Here is a 13,139-nt window from a genome sequence, read left to right as displayed (position 1 = left end):
AATGAGGCCCCAGTCTCACTGAATGTATTGGGTATTAGGTTGTACAAAGCTAGGGACATGGCATGATTTGATTGGCTGGCAGACGGTTGACAAAGATGGGCCCCATGGCAAGCGTGTTTGAAAGTTATTTGTCCAAGTATATATTCAAGTGGGCTCCATCCCTAACACCAGCTTACGTCCAGTCAAACCTACCACATTGTGCTTGTGTCGAGCTCAGTACAGGCATGGGTGGGCAATAACCAATCCGAGCCCTTTTAAAAGTTGTTTAGGTGAGTATGTACTTGGCTTCCTCTCTTGCCGTAGCTTACCGTCCAATCAAATTCTGCTACACCGTGCCTATGTTAAGCTTAGTACAAGCAATACCCAACCTAAGTTTAACAGTTAAGGGGTATCACTACCCATGTGGGTACTTACTCATGTCAGAAAACTGAATCATTCCTTGGGTGGGTTCCATACGCTTAACATGACTTGACCCGAATGTTAGGTTAGTCCACTCATCAGCCGGGTTGCAGCGTGGGCTGATTATTGACAGTGGTAGGTTATTTTCCAAATTAAGCCATTTTTATCCTCCAGGCATGACCCACAAGGATTTGTGAATCAGGCATTGAATCCTACATGAATGGGGTGGACCGTTTACAATCATATGGGCCCCTTAATCTCCTCATCATTCTATTTTAAAAGTTAAGTCATCCATCTTGATGCTAGTATAAAGGTAGATCACGAGAAGATATTTCAATTCTCTGGATTATGTGGCAATATCTTCCCTTGCATGTAGCAATACTAATGTTCTTCGATTTTATTATAATACTCAAGGCTTTAATCAAAAGGATGTGTCGTTAATGAAAAAGTATATATGTTAATTTTGTACTATCCCATAACCTGTCTATAGATTGATGATCTTATCATGGACTTTGTGGGGCCACCGTAATATGTGTTTTATCTACTCTGTCCATTCATTTTGAAAAATCATTTTAGGATATAAAAGCCCAAAAAGGAGATGGATGGAGGGCTCAAGTGCACCACGCTAGAGGAAGCTGTGGTGACATAGGTCTCCACGGTTGAAGCCTTCCTAGGGCCATCATAATGTTTGTTTTCTATCCAACATGTTTATAAGGTTATATAAATATGGAAGAAAGGAAAACATAAATATCATCTTGATCCAAAACTTAAGTGGCCGCAAAGAGATTTTCAGCAGTAAGCATTAAATCCCCATTGTTTCCTGTAGTGTGGCCTACTTGAGCCTTCGATATATCTCCTTTTTTGAACTCATGCTCCAAAATGATCTTTTCAAAATGGATAGACAGCTTGGATAAAACACATATATCATGGTGGGGGCCACAAAGCCCCGATTGTCCCTTTCTATATAGGTCCTGCTTAGGCCGTAGTCATTTAGCACCCGAAAAGCATTTCATATATTTAGAGGTGTACACAAACTGACTTGGCTCGAAAAAGCTCATTTCAACTCGGTTCAAAGCTAAGTTCGAGCCAAGTCGAGCTGATTTTTTGACCTCGAAAATGAGTTCGAGCTGGCCCCAGCTTGACTCGACTCAGATCAAACCCAGCTTGAATCGAACTCGGATCGACCCAGTTCAGTGACTTGGTTACTTTGATATTGATGTTGCTCAGTTAGTATTTGATGAAATGACTCAAAGAAGTGTGGCGTGGCAAAGGAGGTATGTATATGAAACCAACACCCTTTTTTTCTTGATTTTTATGTTGCTTAGAAAGTGTTTGATAAAATACTAGTAAAACCACTGATGCTATCTCAAATATAGCGAGATTTTGAAAGTGCAACACAAGTGTTTATGAAAATGCTGCAATGGCAAACTCGGCTCGATCTTGGCTTGAACTCGGCTCGAACTGGCCGGAGTTGCTGACCGAACCAGGCTAAGTTTAAGATGTGGTCAGCTAGTGGCTGAGCTCAGCCACAGGTCCACTAGGTTTGACTCAATGTACACCCCTACATATATTTCTTCTGGCGTATGATCTACGGTGAAAAGTAAAAAATCTTGAACGATTCATGGATAAAACATCATTATTGCATTGGGGACCCATTTTCATAGGTGAAAACGTCACTGCCCTACGAGGTCTTTGCAGAGGGGCTCTACATGTGATCTGTCCCTAACTGAGTCAGGCGTGTCCAAGCACAGCACATGAGCTGTGTACAGCCCACTTGGGAATGATTGGTCTGACGTCAGCCTCAACCCACTATTTAAACCATGGTTTTAAGACTCGTATATCTCACGTTCTACTCGTCCGAGTTTACTCAGACTTTATCGATTTCAATTTTCAATTCACCCGACTCAGATGACTCGGGACGATTCACCGCTAACTCAGGCGAGTCTTGACTCAACTCCAGACAGAACCGAGTGGGTCTGAGTCGGTGAGTCTCTTTCGGAAACGGATTGGCTACTCCCCTGCCACCAGCCAATGGATGATGGTCGGTCGGTGCTCTGTGGGCTCCGCGATGATGTATGTGTTTCATCCATGCTGTCCATCTATTTTTCTAGATCATTTTATGGTATGAGACAAAAAATGAGGTATATCAAAATCTCAAGTGACCACATTATAGGAAATAGTGTTGAATGAACGTTGACCATTACAAACTTTTTGGGGGCCGCAAAAGTTTTGGATCAAGCTGATCTTTCTTTTTTCCCTTCATCTAGGTCTGTATGACCTAATCAACATATTAGATGTCAAATAAACAGTACAGTGGGCATTAGGAGGATTTTAATGGTGGATATCCAATCACTATTATTTTCCTATGGTGTGGTCCACCTGAAACATACATCCCTCTGATTTTTGGGATCAAGACTAAAATGATCTTTAAAAATGGATGAACGGAATGGATTAAATACATACATCATGGTGGGGCCCACAGAGCATCAACCATCGGCCACGGGGCTGGTGACAGGGGGAGTAGCCAATCCATTTCCCGAGTCTTTCAACCACAGGCCTCCTTTCTCGGTCTTTTGCAAGGTGGTAACCTGCGGTTGGACGCGGATTTCCCTTGAATTCCTGCGCAAGGATGCTGGGTGGGGCCTACAGAGATGTTTGTGAGAAATCCACCCAGTCTCATTTTATGTATCTATTAAATCCAAACCGTCCATCCATTTTATAAGCTCGTTAGACCGCACTGCAAAAAAGCAATGGAGGGTTTAACATCTACTATTGAAACCTTTTTGGGGTCAAAGAAGTTTTAGATCAATATGATATTTGGTTTTCCCTTCATCCAAGCATTTGTCACCTTATGAATATATGGGATGGAAAATAAATTTTGTTGTGGGCCCTATGTATGTTTTAACGGTGGGTCCTTACTCTTGCCTGGGTGGTAGACTTGCATGAGTTTCAACTCCCGGTCAAGGGTTCGAGTACCCATAGGCGGTGAAATTCCACCAGCGTGAGTGTGTGGTGGGTGTGTGCGTGTGTAAAAAAAAAAAGAAAAATTGTATGTTTTAATGGTGAGAATCATTGTCCTGCTGCTATTTGTGATGTGGCCGAGTTGAGCTTTGGATATGATTCAATTTTTAGACCATGCACTAAAATGATATCTCTGAATGGATGAACGGTTTGGATATGATAAATACATAAATTTGGGGCCATGTTGCTTTGGTCTCCTTTGAACGGTAAGTACAACTTGGAGCTCCATCAGAGTCATAGCTTGCTTTCCAAGACATTTCCTACATCAGCTAGGTTGGTGGTATGTGGTACACTAGCCAATCTGCTTCCTAGCCAAAATGCATCCGGTGGATTTTATAAACTTAATATTATCAAATTATAAATTTGTAATTTCTATAAAATAAAGAAAGAAAACGAAAATATTAAGGATAGGTTGGAGGTTGTCTGATCACGCTATTCTTGAAGTGTTATTCACTCATTTTCAATAGTAAGTACGAAAAAATCACTAATGAAACTAGGTTGCAGGTGAATAGCTTATATGATGACAAGCTTATGTGTGGTTCTGTGTTTAGTAAGTACGAAAAAATCACTAATGAAACTCTGTGTACACAGTTTGCTAGTAAATTAAAAAATGTAAAGAAATCCCAAATTAAAAATAATTTTAAAAAAGAATTTGCTACCTTAGATGGCTACACTAATCTGTTACTTGAGGACTTGCCTGGTAAGATTAATATTGAACCTTGATGGCTTGATCAAAGAACTCTTGAACTTTTTACTAGTTTGCATGAGTGTGATTCGAATGGTTTATGATGGTGAAATGAACCATCAAAGCTCTGTCTATATAGGCTAGGGTGGTTAAACATGGAGTGTGTGTACTGACATGGGTGTGTATTAACAAGTTAACCTAAAAAAATAATAATAATAAAAAAATTAAAAAAAGGACTAGGGTAGTTAAACGTTTTGGTTTAAGGACATAATTTTAAATGATCGTTTCTAGCTATTAGTGAGAAACTAGCTGTTATTTAGTAGTTTCTAACCATTTTTCATGTGAAAAAACTAACTGTATGCTAGCCGTTTAGGCCTAGTAGATAACCATTTTTGATTTTTGTGCTAGTTACATGCAACCGTTTTCGCATAGTTTAATTTAAGAATGCATGAACAGTTATATCATGACTCTTAAACGGTTAGTTTTAACCACTTTATAAGGTAGATAAGTCTCTCTCAAACTTCTTATTCACAACATTTCAGGCACTTGACCCATATCCATAGTCGCATCGTGACTTGTACTCGTCTTGAGTGAGGTAACGAGGAAACGACTCATCTACAACATGATACACACGTGCGAAGTGTAAAGTGCAAAATACACTACTAATGCCTCTAGAACCGCATTACCTTGCATGCCCATGCCCTCACACCAACTCCGAGTCCATGCGCAAGTCTCGATTATCCATAGATTCATCGAGCAAATAGTAAAATACTCAATACCATACTAATAAAGTTAAAAATTTCTTCAATCATTTTCAACGTCCGAATATTTTCAAAATACCCAAAAACAGGTTTTTAAATGGTAAAAAAAGACAAAAGAAAAAGTCAAAGAATGCCAAAAGTGGCATCTGCAGCGACAGCAACAGTTGCCGCAGCGAGGGAAAAAAACATCACAAATAATTGTACGCCCACGTGGTGGTGATCCTTCGCAAAGACGCCTAAGACGGGAAAACATCACAAATAATTGAACAGCCACGTGGCGGTGATCCTTCCCAAGCGGATTGGGTGGTGACCCAAGACCACCAAGCCAGGTGATGTTGGTCGCTGTGGGGTCTACCGTCATCTATATATTTTATCGATGCCGTCCATTCCTTTTCCAGCTCATTTTAGTACGTAAGTGCTAAAATAAAGCATATAAAAAGTTTAAGTGGACCACGCCACAGGAAATAGTGGGGATTAAACGTGCCCCATTAAAAACTCGATATTTGTGTTTTCCCTTCATCCAGGTCTGTCTGACATTGTCAACAGTTTGGATTGTAAATAATAATTATGGTGCGCCCTGGGAAGGTTTAAACGGTGGGTGTCATTATCCACACTGTTTCCTGTGATGTGGTCCACTTAAACTTCATGTGTGCTTTCATTTTTAGATTCATGCACTAAAATAAGGGTAAAAAACGGATGGACGGCGTGGATATAAATAAAAAAAATATCAAGGTTGGCTACACAGCGCCCAACATCACCTAGCTGGATGGTGTTGTGGTCACCACCCAATCCGCTTCCGATCAGCTCCCCAAATATAATTTGGGAACATAGACTACTGTGAGAGTTTAGAAACATTTAGAAAACGGTGTTGATTCGTCAATCGTACACGTGGCATATTTTTACATCCACTCGTTCTGTCCAAATCCCTGAATCTAACAAAATACACGAAGAATATTGGATTTATCATCTGATCTTGCCCTTCGAATTTGGACCACTCACTGTTTTAGTGCTAACTATTCATTGACTATCCATAATTTAGGTATTTAAATTTGGTCCACCCACACCGTTACTACAATTTGAACGGTTTAGATAGTTCTAAATGATTGCCACATGTGAGATGGATGAGTCACCACCATTTTCAAAACGGTGATCAACTATCATAGAAGTTCCACTCATTTCCGCCCGTAATATAAGAGCGGATAATACCAAGCTTTTCATTGGCTGCAACAGAGCGAACGTCTCCAAGACTCTCCAACCATACATACACCTGACGCGTGTTCCCTCTCATCGAAAGTTCTCCTGGAGCGGATTACGTACTGAGTAATTCAGTATAGCATACTGAGTAAACTCTGTGGGGTCCACATATGATTTTTTTTGTCTTATCCACACCGTCAATCCGTCTTTTAAGATCATTTTAGTTCGTGATAATAAAACCTAAGCATATAAAAATCATAAATGGACCACACAACACGAAAAATTGAGAGATAAAGACATCCACCGTTGAAATTTTCCAGAGCCCAAAGTGATGTTAATTTCTCATCCAAACGGTACATAAGATAAAAAATACATGGATGAATGGAAAAATAAATAAATATCAGCTTTATTTAAAACTTCTGTGGTCCCTAAGAAGTTTTCAATGGTAAGCGTTCAATTCCCACTGTTCCTGTTATATGACTCATTTGAACTTGGGTATACTTCAATTTTGGGATTATGTAATAAAATAATCTGAAAAATCGTATGGACGGTATGGATAAGACACTTACTTGACGGTGGGCCCCACAGACTATCAAGTGCGCCCGAGCAGCCGTTACGAAGCACGAGCTCCCTAGGAGAAAAAAGCCGTTTGTACTCTGTAAAGCGTGATGGATCGTACACAGGCACTTAAAAATTACATTGACATTGCATACTTAAAATAGAAAATTTTCAAATTAAACTGTCCAAATCATGGGTCCCAATTTAGATGTATTATGACACAAATAATATGCTCGTTTGGTTTTCTGACTGTCGGATTCGAAGACAATTATTGAACGGTTAAAAATGGTCCTCTTTCAACAGAAAACTGTCCACAAATGAGAAGATAGATTTGTTCGAAGAATCTGACTTCTAGAATTTAACTTATGGAAGGTGAGTTCCAAAATTCTTCCAGTTTAACCTGAGCTAACTCATGCCAGACGTACAATTTCTGAGTGCATGCGTATCAAGCATCATACGAAGCCAGAGTATCAACTGCATGGGTATTTTCGTCATTTCAGCACCTCCTCCCGCTGCCTATAAAGCCTCTCCCACTCTCCAACGGCCAAACGGCACTTCCCCATATGGCGCTGCGGTCACTGCTTCCCGCCATCACTTCCCAAACCAGACCCAACGCTTTCCCAATCTACCCTCCATCTTCTCCAAAATTTCAACCAGCCCTCTCCCCTTCCTCCAGCTACCTCCAGTTGCGGTCGAGCTCTGTTTTCCACCAGCAATGGAGTGGCGCCTTCACTGCTTCCTGCCTTAAGCAGGAAGTGAAGGAGGCTACTCCAGTTGCGACGGTGTGGGGGAAGGTCTCAGCCGTCCTCTTCGACATGGACGGTGTACTCTGCAACAGTGAGGTGCTTGCACGACAGGCCGCCGTTGATGTCTTCACGGAGATGGGCATTGATGTTGAGGCTGAGGATTTCGTGCCGTTCATGGGAACTGGTATGCACATCTGATTTGATTTGAATTTTGAATTTTTGGTATTCAATCGATGTCGATTTTAGTTATATTGAGTAGTAATTATGAAAGTATTGGAATGTGCATCGTCGATGCATTCTTATTTGAGTAATTTCAATGACATTTGATATTGTGCTTGGATTAATAGTAGGAAATGGATAGTATCGTATTGGGAATGGGCTATAACAAATTCATGTTGTATGTATGCAGGGTGGGTCGGATGGATCAAAGGTTTGAAATAGTCCAATCTAAGAATTATTTTGAGTCGTATCATGTATATGGTTTGGATTACTGAAACATTATCCAGATCCAATGAGTGTCTTTAACTAACAGATGTATGGTGAATGGGAACCACTCACAAGCATTTTAAACCGTCCATTCTTTTTGTAAATTCTTGAAGAGGTATTTTATTAAAGAAAAGTAGCCTTTAAGAGCCTCCCTTTCCTAATTAAAAGACACTTTAAGCTCAGGACTCCTTTACTTAATTTGAGGATTGGACCCAGTCAATGGTCCACGCTGGCCTAGACACTGGGTCTAGATTTCAAGCTCGAGCCCAGCCCTTGGGGCAAGTTGGGAGCTCAAACCCCTGCTGGATCAGGTTGTGCCGCTTGGACCATTGCTACCTCAAATCTTGGTAAGTGGATTGTAAGGGAATTAGGAGACTGGAACAGGAATTGGACATAACTAGGTGGGCGAAATGTGGGGTGCTGGGCCATAGTTGCTGGTGTATTTTGTTGGGCCGGCATTTTGTTGAGGCTGGATGTACATAATTTGTGTTGCGGAAAAACACCCACACATAATCGATGCAAGCAATGCAAAAGCACAAAAGAAAAAGAGCCAAAACAAAAGCCAAAGCCAAAGGGAAAACAAGAGACAAGAGGCATAAATATTTACATGGTTTGGCAATATGCTCACCTCCACGGATTAGCAATACAGGGTTTTCTTCTTCACTAAAACAAGAAAAATTGAATTAGAAGGCTCATCTCTCCCTCATTCTTCCAACTCGCTCACCAAGGAATACCCTAGAGCTAGAAGAATCAACACTCTCTACACATGTTCTCCTTAAATAGAAAGCACCACAAGAGAGAGCAGGTGACAAAACCTTATGGAACTAGGCTTTACATGTAACATACCTACGTATGTGAGGGGAGAGAGAGAGAGAGAGAGAGAGAGAGAGAGAGAGAGAGAGAGAGAGAGAGAGAGAGAGAGAGAGAGAGAGAGAGAGAGAGAGAGAGAGAGAGAGAGAGAGAGAGAGAGAGAGAGAGCAAGTCTCTCCCTATTTCATGCGTCACCACACCACTCACCGCCTCAAAAAATTTGGTCATCCGGAGTGGTCTTTTGGACCCCGCTGTAGTTGTGGTGATGCTGCAAGGAAGGGAATTTTTAGCCACCAATTAATTGGCCTGTGACCAGACAGCAGAAGAAAATGCAGATGATAGTCCTCATGCATTAGGAGAAAGTTCGCCAATCAGATGGTTGGAATCATCTGATGGAGGGGATTTTTCTTCCAATGTCCATCTGGGTTGAGGCATGAATGATGTGCATAACTGAAAGATGGCCCTGCCTCTACACACGGTGGCCTAAATACTGGTCATGATAACTCAAGAGAAGGTTTTACCTTTGCAGTGCTTGTGGGTCCATTGCTTTGGCCCATCATGATGGGGCCCATTGCATGGACAGACGATCCGTACGTCCCTGCGACGGGCCCCACCTTGGATTGGCAACCATACGAAGTTCACACTGATGCCACAATCATTGTCTACTGATATGAGGATGTTTTTGGTTCTTGCTACAATTGAATTAGGTGATGCGAATTTTTTGGGAGGTGTAGCTGCATTAAAAGGAATCACAGGATTTGATTGCCAGGTGGCCAAGAAACGCTTTTATGAGATCTATCTTGAAAAGGTAGTCAGGTTTTTTATATAAACATTTCATGCGATGCAACATATTTGCTAGTATGGAAATTCATTGATGTCATGCTGTTGTCCAGTTTCAAATTGAGAATGTTACCAGACAATAAAAAATCTTCCTTTTGCAGTATGCTAAACCGGAATCTGGAATTGGATTCCCGGGTGCACTAGAACTCATTATGCAGGTGCGTAGTGTTTATCCATAAGTGTCACGAATGTATTGCTTCAATGCTGAAACAAGTGATTCCATGATGTTTCTGTCACCAGTGTAAAAGCAATGGTCTTAAAGTAGCTGTTGCATCTAGTGCTGATCGCGTCAAGGTTGATGCCAATTTAGCTGCTTCTGATTTACCGCAGTCGATTTAAGTGAAAGTATTTGTTTTCCTGAAATTGCACCATTATGCTTCTCATCAGCTTAGCACAGTCTGGAATGATTTGCAGTTTCCACTTTGCTTTTCTTGGTTATTCAAAATTTACCAAGATCTCAAAACCAGTTTCTTTAATTTTCAAATCCTATTGCGTCAGGATAACTGAAAGTTATTCCAAATCTTACGGCCTGTTTGTGCAAAGTGAATCAAAATTCTTTTGGATCCCATCAGGAATTGACAGCGTGGGACTCAGAGTCCTGCATTATCAGTTCAGTTTTGCTTTGCACCCCCGCCTGCCCACATCCCCCCCCACAAATAAATAAATTGTTGCTTTGCAGGAAGACGCGCTGCTATTCAAATGTCTTTCTCTTCGGAATACAAATCTTCTTTTAAAAAAAATGTCTTTCTCTTCGACTCTGAACCAAAACAAAATACATTTGAATATCTGGGCATTTTCCCAAAATGAACAAAAGGATTTGGTATCCTGTCTACAGTTTTATTGATGAGGTAACAAAGAATATGAGAAAGGAGAAATGCAGCTAAATGCTTGTAAGCAATGGGCTACTGATTCCCGGAGCACATACAAGCCTTGAGATGAATCACTGATCCTGTGTCTGATAATGTTGTGGATATATCAGGTTTGACGCAATCTTGTCAGCAGATTCTTTTGAGAATTTGAAACCTGCTCCAGATGTATTTTTAGCTGCATCGAAGAGCTTGAATGTGCCTGCGAGTGAGGTACTCCAACTGAGAGATTATGCTGTACTCTGTCATTTAATGTCGTTGATTACAGGAAGGATGTGTTTTCCCTGTGTGTTTCTAACTGCTGTTTCTTTGTATATCTGCATTTTCTCTCTTTTGGATATGCAGTTTCTCGGTATGTCTGAATGATGTACATTTATTTCCTTCTCTTCTTTAGTATGTTCTCTTTTGGATACAACTCTAGTATGTGGACTGGGCCATTGCCAGCCTCATCATCTTTATGTGAATGTCAGTAGGCATATTAGACAGAGAAGGTCTCAAGTCCAAGCAGCTGGATCATAAGGTACTGTTCACCCAGTTAATTCCAACTCATCATGTGCGTGCTCCACCCAACTGTTCCAATAGGTTTGCCACACCACAAGGACCACCTTGCAAAAAAATCAGCAGGTGATCCTTGTGCTGCAGCAAACCTATCGGAACAGTAGGATGTTGCACCACCGGATGAGTAGATGTGGCTGATTTTTTCACAAGGCAATCCTCGTGATATGGACAACCTCATTGATGGTTTGGATGTCACACACATAAAAGATTGGAAGTTTTCCACTGGATGGATGGTAGCATATGGTCCAACAGGTTGGGATTGAGACCTATTAGAAATATATCCAACTATGTCTTCCATCAATCTCTTATACTTATCCCGACTGAAAATCTGTTCTATTTTTTCATTTTCTTTCAGAATTTCTGTGATTCAGGAGTTGTATATTTTGCGTTGCACAGTTCAATTTTTTTTGGATCTGTTATCTCCTTTATATGAACTTCACTAGAAACTATAGCAATGAAATGGATTCCATGCGAATCTTTTCCATACCACTCCTAAAAGGAACTCAACTGTGGGCTTTGTTGAGTTGTTCCTATGGCATACCTGTATGCTATCTTACTATTTGTTAGATCAATGGCCATCCCCTCTTGATCCTAGCCATTCGTGGTGGAGAATCCTGGGTAATCTTCACATCAGCTTGTTAATCAAGTTTCTAATCGGTTTGATTTTGTATTAATAATATCATTAATGCTACTTATTTCGTAAATGCATTTTTTAGGGAGCTAGTTGATTTTGCAAATCCATTTTCGAACTGTTTAAATCATGATTAAGAAGGAGATTAACGGTTCCCAAATGAGAGAGAGCTATTTCACCTTGGGAGAGTTGATGGTCTGACCTCTGGGATGGTGGAATGGATGTCTATAAAAGTGGATTAATTATCCCATTACAAATAGAAGAAGTACCAAGGGTAAAATAGAGAAAAAGAAAACAGAGAAAATCACGCACGCTCAGGAAGAGCACTCTCCCATTGCGATTCCCAGTCTCATGATATTCCCCTCTTCATTTGGGTGACGTCCGACAGTCCTGATCTTGCGATTTTTCACTATTCAGCACAGCTGTCAGCTTCTTAGAACTGTAACATGCTTCTTGTTCTAAAGCAAACGTTTTCTTTAGTATGAGGCATAACTTATCGATTGTATTCTGATGTAAAAATTGAGGGTCTGATATTAAATTGGTCTACAAGTTTTTGTGTTGACTGTCACTTTTTAATATTTGGATCAGTGTATTGTGGTTGAAGATGCACTTGCTGGAGTACAAGCTGCCAAAGCAGCACAAATGAGGTAACCCTGCAAGCTGCACCAACTTTATTTATTTATTGTGTGAAAATGGATTTCACTTGCATTTTCAATCAAGCTCATGGATGGTTTCATGAACTCTCTAACCCACAACTTGGAGATGGAGCTTCCATTTCCCGGATAATTTTGTACAATGGTATACCCTATTGGAAACTTGAAATATGTGGCAAATTCAGCAGTTGCTGCTTATTGAAAATGATATCATCATCTGGCTATTAGCATAGAAAACATTATCGGATAAATGGAAACACACACACACACATCTTATATAGGCAATAGTAGATATTAGGAGAACTAATAAAATAAAGGTCACTTCTGAGCAATGTTTTAAATATCGATGATATCGGCCGATATATTCCATGATATATCTTGTATCCCACTTGTGTGATACGAATGCGTAGGTAGTGCCGATATATCCCGCATGTTCGATCCGATGAGCATTTTCAATTTCCGATCCTTTTTTTATATTGAAATTATGTTAAATCAGTGTCAAATGGTTACAAATCCATTGGTTCTTCATGTTCTCCATTTTTTTTTTTTTTTTTTTGAAAATTTCCTTCAACCAACTGTTAATTGAGACTAATTTCGAAGTATTTAGGAGTATTTGATGAAATAATCATCACATGCACTCTAATTTCGAATTTGAGTGTGGGTGGTCTGATTTGGGGAAAATTGGGAAAATCTTGAAATTTCCCCAATTTCTCTCAAATTGCTTGCAATATTGCATTCCAAACATGAAATCAAGCATGTATGAGGGCTGATCTACTGACTTGTTAAGTCCTTGTCAATTTTCAGAAAATAAAAATAATTTTGAATAATAAATAATTAAAATATTTTTTTTTTCGAAAATTTCCTTCAACCAAGTGTCAATTGAGACTAATTTTGAACTATTTAGGAGTGTTTAATGAAATGATCATCATGT

General features: G+C 40.1%; 1 protein-coding gene across 6 annotated transcripts in view; it reads left to right on the top strand.

Moving 5' to 3' along the window:
- The first annotated feature begins 7,145 nt into the window (after window positions 1-7,145).
- LOC131230817 (protein SUPPRESSOR OF QUENCHING 1, chloroplastic) overlaps window positions 7,146-13,139 on the top strand; it is a 68,677-nt gene continuing 62,683 nt past the window's right edge. For 5 of the 6 annotated variants that reach the window (XM_058226816.1, XM_058226819.1, XM_058226817.1 and 2 more), the window contains exons 1-6: window positions 7,146-7,548; window positions 9,368-9,468; window positions 9,602-9,658; window positions 9,741-9,835; window positions 10,480-10,579; window positions 12,144-12,202. In XM_058226816.1, the coding sequence (XP_058082799.1) occupies window positions 7,182-7,548; window positions 9,368-9,468; window positions 9,602-9,658; window positions 9,741-9,835; window positions 10,480-10,579; window positions 12,144-12,202 (779 nt within the window). In that variant the 5' untranslated portion in view covers window positions 7,146-7,181. The remainder of the gene's footprint in view (window positions 7,549-9,367; window positions 9,469-9,601; window positions 9,659-9,740; window positions 9,836-10,479; window positions 10,580-12,143; window positions 12,203-13,139) is intronic. The other variant, XR_009164101.1, reaches the window with a different exon arrangement.

The sequence above is a fragment of the Magnolia sinica genome, chromosome 17 (genome assembly GCF_029962835.1).
Source record: "Magnolia sinica isolate HGM2019 chromosome 17, MsV1, whole genome shotgun sequence".
Classification (NCBI taxonomy): domain Eukaryota; kingdom Viridiplantae; phylum Streptophyta; class Magnoliopsida; order Magnoliales; family Magnoliaceae; genus Magnolia; species Magnolia sinica.
The sequence above is the reverse complement of the archived record's forward strand: the minus strand, read 5'-3'. Positions and strand labels throughout refer to the sequence as shown.